General features: G+C 37.1%; 1 protein-coding gene across 1 annotated transcript; it reads right to left on the bottom strand.

Moving 5' to 3' along the window:
* Positions 1 to 312: 312 nt before the first annotated feature.
* Positions 313 to 15600, bottom strand: LOC119655282 (V-type proton ATPase 16 kDa proteolipid subunit). The gene is made up of 3 exons (XM_038061098.1): positions 15332 to 15600; positions 3507 to 3696; positions 313 to 3439 (listed from the first exon to the last, which is right to left on the bottom strand). The coding sequence occupies exons 1-3, from the start codon at positions 15402 to 15404 to the stop codon at positions 3235 to 3237; spliced, it is 468 nt and encodes a 155-aa protein (XP_037917026.1). The 5' UTR covers positions 15405 to 15600; the 3' UTR covers positions 313 to 3234.
* Between the last annotated feature and the right edge of the window lie 998 nt (positions 15601 to 16598).

Genomic DNA, 16598 nt, shown 5'->3' with positions numbered 1-16598 from the left:
TGCCCTTATAGACCAAATATCAGGAAAATATAAAATGCTAATTCCAACGATGGACCGTACGAATTAATCCCCGCACATACAGCAGGTCCGTTTCCAGACTGCACCGAAGAGCAAAATGTTCTCCAAGCATTCTTAAAAAGACACCCTACATCAAAGCAGTTAACGCTCTCCTCTCAAGCATACAAAACTTAGCATATGTATTCCACGTAAAGCCGGCACAATAAACTGATTTCAACAGAACAACTCCAACCTTCCGCTTCACATGACAATTCAACTAAAAAGGCAACAGGAAAAAGAGTAAATAAATTTACATTTGGAATGTACAAATTGTTTTTTTATTTCATGTTTAATCAACCCCTGACAATCTTACACGATTTGTTGTTGTTGTTTTAAATAATGTTTACTTTTTAAATATATTTCACTTTTGTTTTCAATTTTTAACTATTTTTCTGTTCTTCATTTTGTTCAATAATCATAATAATGAACTACAATTATATAAGATTAATTTATATAATATGAAAGTGGTATTGTGTTTTCCCTAGACGTTGGTTTTTGTTTGTCAAATATGTCACGCCTTCTTTCGAAAGTCTGCGATGTTTCGTGAGTCAGATTTAGATTTCTTCTTGACTTAGCTCTTTCGTTTCAAAATTGAAAACATTTCTCGAATTGATAGTGTTATTTGCAAGCGAAAAGATCTTATGCTGAAGATGTTGCTTTGAATTAAGCTCGGCTTTAGCCAACAACGGGGCACTGGTTTTAGACTTTATGCGCTTGAAATGATTTAATAGGAGGTTTGAATTGATCGTTGCAAACTAGGCGCTGACTGCAAAACAATTTGGCTTCAACATTCATTCGATTATTTAAACATTTATTTTTGCTAAAATATATATTTACACCAACAATTTAAATGCCTCTGATTTCTTTGCTTTCAATGCTATTATAATTCGATAATTAGTTGAATTTGAATAGTGATTACAATAGTTGTTATACAATTACAAGTATTTCATTGTTATTCCAAGCGTTCAAGAGCTATACATGTTGTGATATGAACAAAACGCAATTTGGAATTCAATGCAGGAGAATAGCAAAAACAAGGCGTGATTGAACGTCGAACGGAAATAGCGTTGGGTAAAATCAAGATTATTGACTTTCGAAGAAAAATCGGAACAAAAATCAGCCCGAAAGGACGGCCGAGAAGTGTGGATCGGAAACTGCTGAGAGAGCAGCCGGAAAATACGGTTCTATCATGAACAAACCAATTCGAAAACTTGGGAGTTTCTTCGTTTGGTGAAACAATGTTACTGCTTAGTTTCTGTAATTTCTAAAAGTTCTGTACATACAATATTGAATTAAGTTATATTTAATTATATATATAGTTCTTTTCCTTATCGCCTAAAATATTCTATGTTTTATTTCATTAAATTTAATTACATATATAATATGATAAAATTAACAAAGGAAAGATGCAGTCACGGCGAAAACGAAACGATGAAGACAGGTGAATTACGTTTAATCATACAAGTCGAATTTAAATCTGTTAAAACGATACGCATTACAGATGTCAACAATAATACTTGAGAACGGAGAATTCTTTGGAGTTCTACATCTACATCGATTTTGGTCGCGCGCATTTCTGCAGATTAGGATTCATTAAAGATGCAAAGCGAATTGAATTCGGGAAGGAAAACTCGTAACGATCTTTACAAAGAACAGCGCAGAAACCAAAGAGAAGACTAGAAAGCTCCAATCAATCATATCATTAAAATGACCAAACATAATATTATTGTGCTATCTTTATTAGTAATTTTCCTAATTGATATTTGCATTCTATATACGTCACGAAAACGCCTACGTATACACGCTACGGTTTTATCTATTCCTCGCCTCGCAACAGGCGGATCACATCACACTAAAGTCTAGCACATTCTCATTGATTGCATCGTAGTTACTTGTGAAGCTTCAAATTGTTCAAATGTAAGCAGACACCAGGAACAGAACTAAGTAACAATTTGAACTGAGGACTACCGGATTTCGACACTCCAAAGGAAAACACAATTTTATTCCGAAAACTTTTACAATGGCCGGGTCAAGTCTGGAGTAAGCGCGTCATGAATACTGAGCGGAAAACACCCCCTCCGCATTGCAGCATCTCAACGCTTCGGGGACGTTTTGGTCTTTCCATTGACTTAGACTCTCTCCAGCGCTCGTCGGTCATTGCAGTACCAAGCAAAAGATGAACAGTTAGAATAGTATACAAGTCTATTTTATGTGTACATGAAGAAATTTTTAACTTATCACAAATATAACAAATAAACAAAACAGGAAAGAAAATACTTGGACATTTCCATGTTACAAAACTATGGGAGAACTTAAATAATGCAGCTGTCCCGTTTTCGCAAATGACAGTGATAAAGGTCAGGATCGTGGTTGCTGGATAATTGTTCTTTTCAGTTCGAAAAGCGTTACTATACCAATTGGGACACATTATCGCTGTCGCTACCAGCCCCGTCGGGTGGATGTAAAGTACGTAATATGACCAACTACTAGACATGAAATCATGTGTTTGTGCATTATTTTTGGAGTAGGCAGAAAGTTTTCGTCGAACAAATCCAGTTCGTTCTGTTTAACATTGGATATTCAAGTTGATTATTGATCTTTTCCAATAAATCGTGTTCATACTCTTTTTCTACTATCGCCTAACATTTTTCAAGTTCTTTCACTTATTCAATTAATCACAATTTTACATACAAACGAAACTAAAATAAATTTCATGCGACAATATGTCGACTAACAATATGTTTAATTACATAATATTGAAATAAAAAACTCAGTAAAAATGTGATCAATTAAGGAAAAAATCTAAAGATTTTCGGTAGAATTGAACCAGAAATCTACTAAAGTCATAGCTAATATCCGGTTTCATTTGCAGATTGCTGCTGTTAAGAGAGATAGATGTTTTTAGAAAAAGAATAAACAAAAAATAGTTTTTCCCGAAAATAATGCAGTCTATATTTTTCTTTTCTTATCGGCATCTGTTGGTGGTGGTGGTAGAGTGTGGTGGATTACTTTTTTGCTTGTTTTAAATATATTTTTTCTTTTTATGGTGTATTCTTAGAGATGATAACGATGATTGATTTTTCTTATGAGCTCTGTTTTACATTTTTTACTTTTCTTTCATGATTTTTGAATTTTGTTTGCAATGCGCTAATAATGACTCTCTTACAATTTGGCTGTTTATTTTGTGTACAGGTAGATGGCGACGATAAGACCGTACAGACCCAATACTTCAGCGAAAATGAGAATCAAAATCATGCCGACGAAAAGTCGCGGCTGTTGTGCCGTACCTCGGACACCAGCATCACCAACAATACCAATTGCGAAACCTGCCGCTAACCCCGAAAAACCGACAGCTAAACCGGCTCCTAAATGGATGAAGCCCCTGAAAGAGAGATACGTCCGTGTCATCGATAGGAAATTGGACATCTTTATAGCATTACAACACTTACTTGTATAGTGGATATTTAGATGGTTCGTCTACAGCACCAGCAATAAGGACAGCAATGACCAGACCGTAAATAGCAATAATACCCGCCATGACTACGGGAATGATGGATTTCATGATCAATTCAGGTCGCATCACTGACATAGCAGCGATACCTGTGCCTGATTTAGCTGTTCCATAGGCAGCTCCGAGTGCTGAAAAATAAAAACATTTTGGTGTGAATTAACAAAGGCCAGACTTTGATGTAATTGAAAAGTAAAGAGTCAAGTAAAGTTACATACATACATTGGGTACGAAAAAGGATAAATCTATAAGATATTTATCTTGGGTAAAAGCTCCCTACCCTACCAAATCACACTTTGTATGCAAGTATACATTTTAAAAATCCTCTTTTTCTCTCCTACGCCCAACCATTTCCTGATTTAGATAACTCAATGCATAATGTGGATGACGCTCTTCTTATCGGGCTACCCTTACACTTTACATTAAGTACGACCGTTGGAGATCGATGAATGTCGTAAGTGCAATTAAGCAGGTTATCGACATGTGAACTACTAGTTCCTACTCATACTTCCGAAAAAAAAAGTCCTGTTGCTAGATATCTCATTTATTTATTGTTTTCAAGTTATACCATCATTCTCAAATAGTACCCAAATCCATTTAAACATTTTTGGATGTCTCCTTCTACTGCTGCCACGAATAATGAACCCTGACTCGGTAATTTGTACATTATACGTACAATTAAGGCCTGCTACTATGCAGTCCACCATTTTGTTTTTCATCCCGCATTTCGTCTGTATTGTAACTCAATACTCTGCAAGGGTTAATTTCTCCACACTTAGATATTCATGGAATTCAAGTCATTAATTAAGTCAGTCCAAATCTACCAGTTTTTTATGCATTTATTTCCCCGACTAATTCACAAGTTCTTCGATGTGAAATGGAACTGACCCTGCACGCAGTTCTTGATCCAATAAATTCTATAACTTCCCAAAAACCTATTAATGAGAATTTGATTGTCGCCCTTTCCAAGCAGAGGGAGTATGTGACTAAGGAATTTCTTACTAGCGAGCACACAATACAACGTTGTCATTCGCTAAAACAGAAACTGAAATGCAAGAAGCATACAAATATCCTTAAGGCACATTGCAGCTAATAAACTGCAAAATTGAATTCTTGATTATATATCTGAGAAGAAAAATTGGGGAATATTGGAGAATAGTTTTTTTGTATGCTCATCCACTAGGTCAGATGAGAAATTACTCAGACGTATTTTTCGTCCATAACATGCAAAACCTTTCTATTTTAAAGAAATGTTGTGAATGAAACAAATGTCTTGTTTAAAAAAAAAATAGACTGAAATCTTCTTCGTGGGCTTATAATTACAATCACATTTTGCACACATCTCTCCCATACCTTTTGCAGAGTTTATTTTATTTTCTATACTTTTCCCCTCCGAGTTCAATTGTGCGGTGGTTTAATATGATTTTTTGTCTCCCAGATGTAGCTATTCCAGGTAAATTAAATCTTTGACCATGTCCTTCAATTGGAAACTTTTGCCAGCTTTTTACTAGCGCCGTCCCCAGAATGTTTGAATCCGGCCCATCCATTTTCGCGATTTAACAACTAATAATACCGCTAGATGGCCAATAAAAATTATACAGCATATATCAAATTTGCCAAGGGTTTTCGTCTGTTAGCGGCCTAAATTTTAAGTTCAAAAAATAACGCACCAGGAATCGATTGTGCCATATTCACATCCTCAGCAAATCCAACAATTCATCATCAACGGCGCAACAACCGGTATCCGGTCTAGGCCTGCCTTAATAAGGAACTTCAAACATCCCGGTTTTGCGCCGAGGTCCACCAATTTGATATTCCTAAAAGCTGTCTGGCGTCTTGACCTACGCTATCGCTTCATCTCAGGCAGGGTCTGCCTCGTCTTCTTTTCCTGCCATAGATATTGCCCTTATAGACTTTCCGGGCTGGATCATCCTCGACCATACGGATTAAGTGACCCACCCACCGTAACCTATTGAGCCGGATTTTATCCACAACCGGACGGTCATGGTATCGCTCATAGATTTCGTCGTTATGTAGGAACGTCCATCCTCATGTAGGGGGCCAAAAATTCTTCGGAGGATTCTTCTCTCGAACGCAGCCAACAATTGGTAAAGATTTCTAAGACAATGATCTCCCTCCATACAATGTTAGCTTGATAGGTATACTCGATGATATTTACCAACGTTTTCAAATTTCAATCTCGTTACTACTAAAACAGCCTAGATTTAAGTGAAAGTAATCAGCAAATATTTAATATTGAGTATACGAAAACTTCTCGCAATTGTTCTAAAAGATGGCATAAAGCAGGAAAGTGTTTATTATGTCGAGATTATGTATGCATATGGCGGGATCAAAAAGTTATTAGATAGTTATCGTTCCTGATGCTTGTAGCTTTCTTGACGTAGCTTTTCCTGATAAAACATTTTTACTGCTGCTGATACGTATTTTGGGAGCTATTTACTACTTCAGCGATTTAGCTATTCGTGCTTTATTGGCGTATGATAAATTATAATCAAGTGCGACCGTCTGAAACTATATCTGACAATCTTACGTACGACAACTAATCCATTTGAAACGAACTATAATATTAAGGGTAAATAAGCAAAAACGATTGAATAGGCATAACAAGTTAATCTTTCAACATGTTTCAATCTATGCAATCATCCTTTCATTGCAGAACTCTTCGCTTTTATGGAAGTATTGAAATTTGGCTAGTGGTCTGGACCTCTGACTATAGAATCAATAAGCCTAAATTGCAGTTGCAGATGGGGCATATGATAGCTCAGGTGATTGGGGTTAGTGTTAGCCGAATTCTGGAACTGTGCACCTCTGTATTGTTCAATTTCCATTTTTATTCACTACTGATATTTAATCTTTAAAGTTGATTTTGCTATAATTTTATATTTAATACACAGAAAATATCAGTACGAATCAATACGAAGTAACCACACAAATTGATGTGTGTCACAACGAATAGACTGTCAGTCTCAAAAGTATGGCAGAGGATCTGATATTATTCACTCATTTATGTTCTGATCGATATCGAGCTCAATAACGCCATCAGCACAAACAAACAATGCCACTCAAATAGATAAATTATTTCACGCCTCCTTTTCTCATTATTGTTAATAGAATGCCATAAACCATCAGATTGGACACTTTGATTTTATTGTTATTTTTGGTTAGCTCAATTCTTCAAAGCTTTTTTCATAATTTTTGCGGAATTTAATACAATTATGTCTCCTGTTCACACATTTGTAGATCATGGGGTACTCATACAAGCTCTCATTTCACACTGCTATTTTTTTACAACTCGATTTTCAGTGAGGCTGTGCTTCGGTGTCATTATTATCATACTTAATGCTGCGAAGTGATAAGAGCATTCAAAATAAATGTATTTTTTTCCTAAGCTAATAGAGATTGAAATAGTTCCGGCAGGCTCTTCATAACAATATTCCACGACTGTACATCATTTGCAGGTTCTGCTACCAGTCTATTAATGAAATCCTCTTTAAAACCCCTCTACTCGGCTAATGGCAGTCAGACACAAGTAAATCCTTTTCAACTCCTGACCGACCGTGCTATCATTTCAAAGTCAAAGTGGCCAAAAATCAAACATACGTGAGCCTCTCATAAAATGAGATATAGCAAGACAGAATTATAGACTATAAAAAATTAAAACTCCATACAAAGCAAATAACAGCCTCTCCCACTTTTATTTCAGTCACAACGGCTTGCATTTAGTATCATGATCGCACAATTAATCTTATCAAGTTTGAATTTGGACAGATATTTTTCGGTCGCATTTGATCACATTTCGTTTATCGTTTCTTCAAGTTGTGATCTAAATTGAAATAGTTACACAATTAAATAAAGCATCATTCTCATATCCATATTCCAATTCATGTATGACATACATATTCATACATTCTCAAGTTTGATCTTATTACCGAAGTAGCTCTTTTGTTATCGGCATGTACGAGATGCTTGTATCGCCTACTGTTCCGTCACTTAGATTAGATTAGCCAACAAATTGTGCTGTACTGGTTCGGTGACGCTTACGATATATGTTTGTTCGATGAAGAGTCATACAAGTACAATAATGGTTCGCCTATTTTCACTTTTTTTCGTCTGGTATTTCCAGAGGAAATTGACGTACTACTCTTGTATTTGTAAAATTATTTGCAAGACAATTGAAATTTTCCCATTCCCATAAGAACCGTCTCTATATAGGCATTGAACGACGTACGACTTATTCAATTTTGATCACATGATGCAGTGGCAGTATAGATAAAAAGTGGAAAGCGAGTGAGTGAGAATCAAGGTAAAGTGCTTACCAATGTTCATGTAATCTCAAACACATACAACGGAAAAAAGTAGAAGCATGTGATCTCAAGTGAATATCTAAAACGTTATTCATACTTGAATAAATTATGCATCTTGGTCTGGGAATTGCATTTTCCGATTTTCAATTTTGAGAGCTTCATTATCTTCTCATTTTAGACCTTTACCCAAACGCCCTACTAATAATAAAAGGGAAGTTAAATAACTGTGCCAGGAATTTCTGATGCATCATTTGTTCATTTTATTGTATCTACAAGAGGATTCCCCGAATATAACAATCTTCTAGCAAAACTGCTATCATAATGATGAACTGAAAACTTTAATTTTACTGCTAAACGATTTACCATTCACTCATTTCAATCAGTAATTTCCTTTCTGCCGCATCATAAAATTTTTAAATAAGGTCGGTTATACGTGATTAAAATCAGATTACAGTGCAACCTGTTCGAGTGATCTACTACTTTAAAATTCATGAGTTTTGAGTTTTGAATTACAGTTTAATTTAATCGAACAATTGTATCAATTGTGGTTTTATGGAAGGGTCTGACAGTGCTGGCATTACCACATACATATGTAAGCGAATTGACATTTTACTGCCTTAGGTACAACACTCAACACTTCCGCATAGCAAAGGCGAGAAGTTAACAATCCAAAATAGTTCATATCAATTTCATTGGATGGGCAAAGTTGTAAGCCGTTTCTCCCAAAAGTGCCATTTCTCATTGCATTCACCGATTTCACAAGCTTATATTCCAAAAATGTTCAGCACAAAATGAAACTAATAAATAAAATTGCGGCAGGAAACCAAATTTGTTTCAATTATATTTACTTCTATTGATAGAATGGTAAAACCGACACACTTAACTTTATTTATTATAAAAATTTGAATATTTTCCTGAGGAAGGAAAAAGCAGAGGGAACAGAAGTAAGAAAATTATGCGTCACAAGCAAAATCGCTAGCTTTGCGACACACAAATTCATAAAATGATCTTGCGCAGAACCTAACCATGTGCGATTTTGTTAAATTGAAAATAAATGAAAGTGAACACAACGAATCAATATTGTGTTTATTTTATGAAAGTGAACACACGATTCAATACTGTGTTTATTCACTACAGAAGCACTGCAATCATTTGATTTGTTGCACATTTGTTTGGGCTTTGATTTTATATGGTACGGGAGTCTTGAAAAAGACAGGTAAAATTATGAAACTAGAAATTTGGAAATAAGGTTCACAACTGGTAGAAGAATCCTCCTGTTAAGTGTAGCGATGTGCACATGTGCGCTTCTAACATATAAGCATCACAAGTTCACATCTGGTTAATGATAAATCTTCAGTGTCGGACAAAGGCAAGAACTTTACCACATCTCAGTGGAAATCACCTGGAATTCTGCCAATACTAGACAATTCCGCAAATAATCATAGTAAATGACTTGCTAAATTTCAACTGTCAATTGAACGCTGGTTTTCATAAAGGTAATTGATTATTTTACATACAAAAAACTTTATAGGTGGGTTTTCATTCCTCTGAAGGTTTTTTGATTTCGCTTCGTTTTCTAGATTGCAGTATAATATATAATAATATATTTGAAATTCAAGAGACAGTTAGACAGTGTGCCAGACACCAGAGCTACCTATTTATTTTGTCCACTTGACCTACCCTAATTCGAATTGCAAGCTGGACATCAGTGTGTTTGCTAACATTTTTTAGAATACTTTCCAAAATTTTGACAATTTCACCATGGTCTGACACTAAGTAAGCAGTATTCACACTTTTTTTACGACTTCATGGAAAAGAAAACCGTTTTAAGTAGATTTACTGTGTATGTATATTTTATTCAGTAAGTTCCGGACTTAACAGCATGAAATTTGATTGGCATTTGGAAACTAGGAAACAATTTTATGTTGAGCTAAGAGATAACTTTTCATATGTATAACATGGAAATTTAGTCTTGCGGAATATTAAATGAAATGTTCAATACTACTACTTTTTCATTGTCAATTAAATGTACTTAGTAACGGAGCTAAACTTTACATTTCTAGTAAAAAAAATCAATTGTTTCCTTTTATCAATCGAAAGATGAACTTTATAATTGCATGCAATTTTGCTTTACAATGACCAATATGTTTATATGTAAACAAGAAACCAATATAATTACTGATACTTGAAACTGAAGTTCAAAAAGGTTTTAATTGCGACTATAAAGAGACACTTTTCAATCAATCGCCCGTAAGAATCTAGTGAACGAGATCTTTTCAAATTAAATTAATCATCCTTAAAAGGAATAAGGGCTTCCTTATGAATGAGGCCACCGTGAGTACATTTCAAACTCTCCTCAATTGATACCTTCCTCTTACTTGTTTGAAAATTCCCACAAAAAAATGTCATTAGGAATTACTAGCAATACGGCTTTAATTCTTCTTCAATCCATGAAGTAGGTATAGCAATTATGTATTAGGGTGTGAGCTTATGAATATTGTGCCAAAGTGTGTTGATAGTTTAACCTCAGTTGAAATTGAAATTGAAAACCAGCCTTGCGTGAATTCCTTATGTTCCAAAAAGACTAATATTTGCTGCGGAATATTGCGATGTTCAGTCGGAAGTGGTCGTAAAGTGGCTATATACGAAAATACGGAAATGAACATACGACATTAGTTATTCCTTCAAGGGTTGTGTTGATTCAGCGAAATGAAATGGGCGAATTTTTTTCCGAACAATAGGGTGAAAAGTTTGAAAAAGAAATTGGCACAATAAATGGAAATAAAATAAGATCATTTTACACATTTTCTGTAAAGCTTCTTCTCTCCAAAAACTCGGCCACCTCTGAATTACGGGTGCTGTGAAGAGCACACTCTTCTTTGCCTTGGAAACGCGACTTAGCAGAATCACCAACTTCATCGCAAACCTAACCCTGAGGACGTAGTGATTTTGTCAATCAAACAATAGTTCAATTTCAAAATCGACACCACGATAATTAGTGAGGACTGGAATAATTGTCCTGATAACCTTCTGAGCAACTGTGGTACCCAAATAGATCTAAAGCAGAAGAAAAGCGAGACTAGAAACCTAAGTAATTCGCCTATCGATGAAAGACATCGGCGGGTCATATGACCTAGGTCTAGGTCGTAAAGCGTGTTAGAGCATTTCATTCAAAAAGCTAACTTTACACTAGAAGATAGCTATGCGTTGATCTTGATTCCCCTCCCATAACTTACAACAGAAAAAGGACTCAATCAGGCGCACCTAATACATTACCTCGTTAACCTGGTGATTAGGATGGGATTTATCACGTAAATGAACTTTGGTAAGACATACAATAAGTGAGCAGGTAGCACTATGGGGCAACGTAACCCAATCATACATAAAGCACCTACATCCATTCTTCACAAAACAAATGAATTTATAAAAACTGAAAAATGTATATCCAAGTTTCCTATTTATTATCATAGGCCTCACTTACAGCCAGACCAAAGTTCAAATTAAAGCTAATATATTTCTCAATATAATTTGTCCGGATAGCTGAGTCGTTAGAGCACAAGGAAGGTCGCGGTTCAAATCTCACTGGAGGCAGTAGGATTTGTATCGTGATTTGACGTCGGATACCAGTCGACGCGGCTGTGCGGTAGTAATTTCGGGCGAACGCAATCCTGACCACATTGCCTCCTACAGGGTAGTGTAATCCTGTAGTGTACCATCCGTTACGGTCTTGAACGAAGTGCTTTAACACACTTCAAGGCCCTGATCCAATATGGTTTGTTGCGCCAACAATTATTATTATTATATTTTACAAAATGTTTCCAGTGATGCCCATAACACTGTATTCAATTGATAGAATGATGGAAGGATTTAATTTATTTTGCTCTAGAAGCAGGGAAATAGAAATTTGCCTATAAAATCTGCGCAACAGGTACGTAGGTAGGTCTTATTTGTGGGCGCTGTGAAATACCCTCCCAAACAGGAAATAAGTGTGAATGTAACAAAAAATCTATGAAAACCAGCAGTTATTTTTGTTAGGCCGAAGTTTGAAGTTAATTAATTAAACGCAACGATTTCTGGGAAATAAGTTCTAAGATCATTTGCAGCAAATGTTAACTCTTGCATGAGTTTGAGGTTTGTCCTTAAATGTAACGGTAACCGATTGTAGACACTTGAAATGTTTGAAAGCGAACTATGGAAAAGGTAAATCCCTTCCTAAATCCAAAAATTTGCTTGCAGTAATGGATTCCACCGTAATCACATGATCTATCTGTGTGACGACAAGAACATCAATTACTAGAGCCATAAATTCAGCAAATGCGCACCACTAAATATAAAAACACGTGAAATCTGACAAGGTGCCTAATATTTGCTTAATAAATGATATTGTGGCCAGTTTATTGAGCATTTTGTAAAGTTAAACTATCTGGTCTTATCGGAAATCAATGCACAATTTGATAAGACCAGAAGAGCCAAACATGTCGCGATTCGTTTACTTAAGAAATTGTGCTTAAGCAGTTAGGGTATTAAAGATAGTCCTGATCACTTGGAAGCTTATGATATCCCTTCAGAAATGCAGTTTCAAAAATCTTCATTTGAACAGATGAACTTATTTTTATAATGGGAGCTGTTTTACTAGAAAAGCGTCCTCCTCCTAAAAGCGTCGCCTGTTATACATTGGGGTTCTAATGTTTTGACTACCCTCCCTTACCCCTCAAGTGTCAAGGGAAAAAATTAAAATAATGCAATTAGAATACAGTAGGACAATATGCAGAAGAGCATTAAAAAGAATCAAAATAGAAAACATTAGAAGAATTGCGGAGATAATAACCGAATACATAACAATCCATTCGACTGAGTCAGGAACGTAAGTAAGGGAATTATGAGAAATCTAGAGTGAATAGACAATAACGGATCTCAGTACGAAATGAAACATGTTCAGGCCTTATTTTTCATATAAAAATTGCATCTGACTTTCAACTAACACAAGCAACTGCCAAGGCATTCATGTACTCATAAAAAATATAAATTTATCGCTTCTGATAAAACATTACTTCGAGATAGACTACCATGTTAAAGCGAATATTTATTCTACCCATATAAATGGCATGTTACATAACAGATTTCTGTCCCCTTAACGTCCCTCACTCTGTTTATCTTCAAGTAAAAACTCATTTTCTGAGAGAGGATCGTAATGTGTTTTTCTACTTTTAAAGAATGTGCCGTCATATCCGATTAAGCTGAATTATGTTATGAGCGATCCTCTACTTGGGAGAATATCTTAACAAATGTCCCCGAAAAACCAATCGAACATCTACAAGCAAATGCACTATTCAAGAACAAGTGTCTCCAATTGTGCTGAACCTTTAACGACAGTTACTACCCGAAAATCAGTGAGTAAAATTTCCACTAGCGCAGAGGCAATTCTACAACCATAACCGGTTTCTCGGTCACATGAATCATATGATCACTGAAACGACTAGAGTAATGCTCTCACTTTTTTACGATTGTATGAAAAATCCGCAGTTTAGATATATATGTACACATATCTACCGTTGCTTGAAATGTGTGCGACGAATGATTATATAAAAATTGATAATGATCCGAGAGCCATTGTGCAGTCAATTGATTTTTTTAATAAATCAATGCATTCATCAAAATATCCAAAATCTGCACACGTTGCTTGGCCGCTTTAAGAAATGGAAATTCTCAAGGCGGAATCAGCCCTTGTCGTTCCTTTAATGAACGTATTTCTGATTAGACATGCAAACAATTTGTTAAATTGAAAGCGACAATAGGAGTGGACCTCGGCGCTAATAATAAATGCGTAGCACTCTCCAAATCCAATATTTGAAGTCTTCGATCATCATTACGATGAAGTCGTGACAATTACCGCCAGCGGTCTCAAGGCTTTCGCACTCATGCAACAGTCATATGATCGACCGCGGGTCTTATGATTATCCGCCCTGGCTTCCGCTGCCCAGTGCTTTCAATTGTTTCGATAGTTTATGAAAGAGTAGGGCAATAATTAAATCTTCCGTGGAATTTGTTGAGTGGAAAGAACGGTTCCACTCATGAATCCAAAAAAGTGACGAGAGAAGCGAGTTATCTTATCTCTGATAAGCGGACGCCTGCCTCCCCACAGCTCCTCGTGACACCTGTCACCTGATAAGCCCAAGAGGAGCCATGTGACCATTGGGCCGCTTATAACACCCAAAATTTTCGTCCAAGTACACTTGTTCCGCTGGAACGCTAATAACGAATCCAATGGCACTTGACGTATTCGACGAGTCATCACAGTGGGAAACACAAGGTCTGCTTAGAGAGAAAAACATGCAAAACACGCAGGGCCCCGGACCCCCCGATCTTGCACAATTAACGCTTGGCCGTCACGTGATTCCAGTTCCAGCCGATTCGCAATTCTACTTCGAAACCGGTGCACATTGAGCCAGCTAAATCCTCGTCCGCATCGCCGTCCAATGCCTTACGCTGCACATTGCATTGCGATGACAATGACTTTGACGAGGCGAGAAGAAATTGACCTAATTGGGCGTATTCTAGCGTCACAGTCAAATGGGTGACGACAATCGTCTGCCAGTGAAAGCAGAAAATTGTGATTGAGTCGCTACAATGGGGGATTGACATATCGCTGTGGAAATTTATATTTAGACTGTTGATACAATTGATTTGTGCTTTTGCAAGCGTCGGGCGACGTCCGTCTGAGGCGACCATCAGCCAGATCAGTCCATGTCGCGGCTAGTTCTGGCCCAACCATTTCGCTCGAGTCCGCGGGCTTGGGGCATCACCTGCCCGAAACTTCTGACGGAATTGTTTTTCACGCGAGCCGAGGCCTTGTAACTGCGCGACCGAGCGCGCAACACCATTTTCTCTGTTTTTCCCCCTAAGACTACGGCTCTGACAGCAAATCTCTAGGCAAGTGACACATCACGACGAGATCCGCGGCTCGGACGTGCTCAGCGGCCAGTCGATCTCATGGCTCACGCTCCGCTGCCATGTTTCCAAGATGTTTTCAGAAGGACGACGAGTCGCTGGACTTGTTCCAATTCTCCATTGAATTCCCTAAAGTCCTTGGCCTCAAAATCGATAATTTCGACGAAGGCAGCGACCACGGAGACGGGGGCTCTCCGGGCGAGTGCCAGTCATAGAGCCACACATTCTCACTTTCTCGCATACTGTGCCCAGAAAACCCGTGCTCCTGCGCTTCCCACTTCCCCCTTCAAGCGTTTTGACACAAATTACACTACGCACACTACTCCCGTCCGCGGCCAATTTTTTCCCATCCAATTCTCGGCCCATGACCAAATGTTTCCTCGAAACTTCATCACGCAAAGGCTTTTCACGGACGTGTCCAAGCTGCCATGTTTCCTCCTAAAACAAATTACATACGCCACGAAAAAAATGTCATGTCGAGATTTTCGCTTACCACTGAAAATAATGGCGGATGCGGCTCCCATAACGCCGAAGAATGGAGAGTAGATTGGGTTGGCATCTGTCATTTTGATAGTTATTTGATGTGTTTAGCTGGTTGCGAAAAGAAAGATGTGGTTTTTCCTTGACTGCGGGTGGTATTTACAGGTTATCTGCAAATTTTCAGGTTTTCTGTTGGACTTTCAACTTTATCCACACACTCACTGCACTAAACTGAACGTTCCCACTGTCAAAAATGGCCTAACTCGACTCCTTCACTTCATAGACTGGGTCATATGACATGCTACTAAGCGATTGCTCGTAAAAGCTATTTTCCAATTGGCCAGGCCGTTCTGTAATCTGCCAAATTGTACCAATCAGCGACTCGCTTTTATTCGATGAGAATGACGTTTATGCGAGTGGGTACCAGTTCACGATGATTTTATTGGGAATGTACCGCCCGGGTCAAATGCAAAAAGCGTGCATTTGGTAATGTACACAAACCAAACTCTGCCAATATGGGCGGAAAATTTTTTAAACGATCAATCTGGTTATACCAATTGGGCCCTTATTTAAGACTTAATGACTCACCATTGGCACTATAGAAGGCAGAACTGCCAAAATACAATCGCATGAGTAAGACAGGTTTTATTTAAAAAAAATCTATTAACTATACATTTAAAAAGGATTCAAGAAAATTGCACTCAATCTTTGGAAAACCTCTAGATTTTATAGTTGATTCCATAATTAGTGTATTTCTGTAAAATTTACCAGTTACTACCATTTCGTGATGCATATCGCCGGATTCCTCCAATTACGGATGCCAAATACATAGTTTTCTATAAGCTCGAACCACCTTACTTTCGATGCAGGATTTTTATTGATGTATCAAGCAGTGCCCGCAACATCGAATACCTTTACAGGGTGATATTTAATACTTCTGTATCCTATGAAGCAATTGGGACCATAGCCTCTGCTCATAGCACCCAATAATACCAATAAACGTCTTTAGTTTCTTTAGTAAATAATTCATAAGGTCAGGTATGAAGCGTCTCATCTTGGTAATTAATAGCATGTCAGGGCATACAGCATTTTAAAATTTATCAGTCTCTTTCCGAGTTTAGCTCATATTTTTTTAAGATTTTGTAGAAACTAAAACCTCATTAAAATCAATTTGTCCTCTGTCCATTTATCTTAGTTTTAAGGGAGGTTGCAAAGGGAAGGGAGTATAAGAGTTAGAAGGTGGTCGCTGAGTCCAAGGAGTCATTCTCAGAATCTACACT

This window comes from Hermetia illucens, chromosome 4 (assembly GCF_905115235.1).
Source record: "Hermetia illucens chromosome 4, iHerIll2.2.curated.20191125, whole genome shotgun sequence".
In the NCBI taxonomy this organism is placed as follows: domain Eukaryota; kingdom Metazoa; phylum Arthropoda; class Insecta; order Diptera; family Stratiomyidae; genus Hermetia; species Hermetia illucens.
Note: the sequence above shows the minus strand (reverse complement) of the source record. Positions and strands in the feature narration are given on the sequence as shown.

Bases quoted from the DNA above. Each gene is read 5' to 3' on its own strand.
- LOC119655282 (XM_038061098.1), bottom strand. From the start codon at position 15,404: ATGACAGATGCCAACCCAATCTACTCTCCATTCTTCGGCGTTATGGGA. The intron at 3,697-15,331 runs GTAAGCGAAAAT...TTTATTTTTCAG, and splicing joins ATCCGCCATTATTTTCAGTG to CACTCGGAGCTGCCTATGGA. The intron at 3,440-3,506 runs GTAAGTGTTGTA...TCTCTCTTTCAG, and splicing joins TCTAAATATCCACTATACAA to GGGCTTCATCCATTTAGGAG.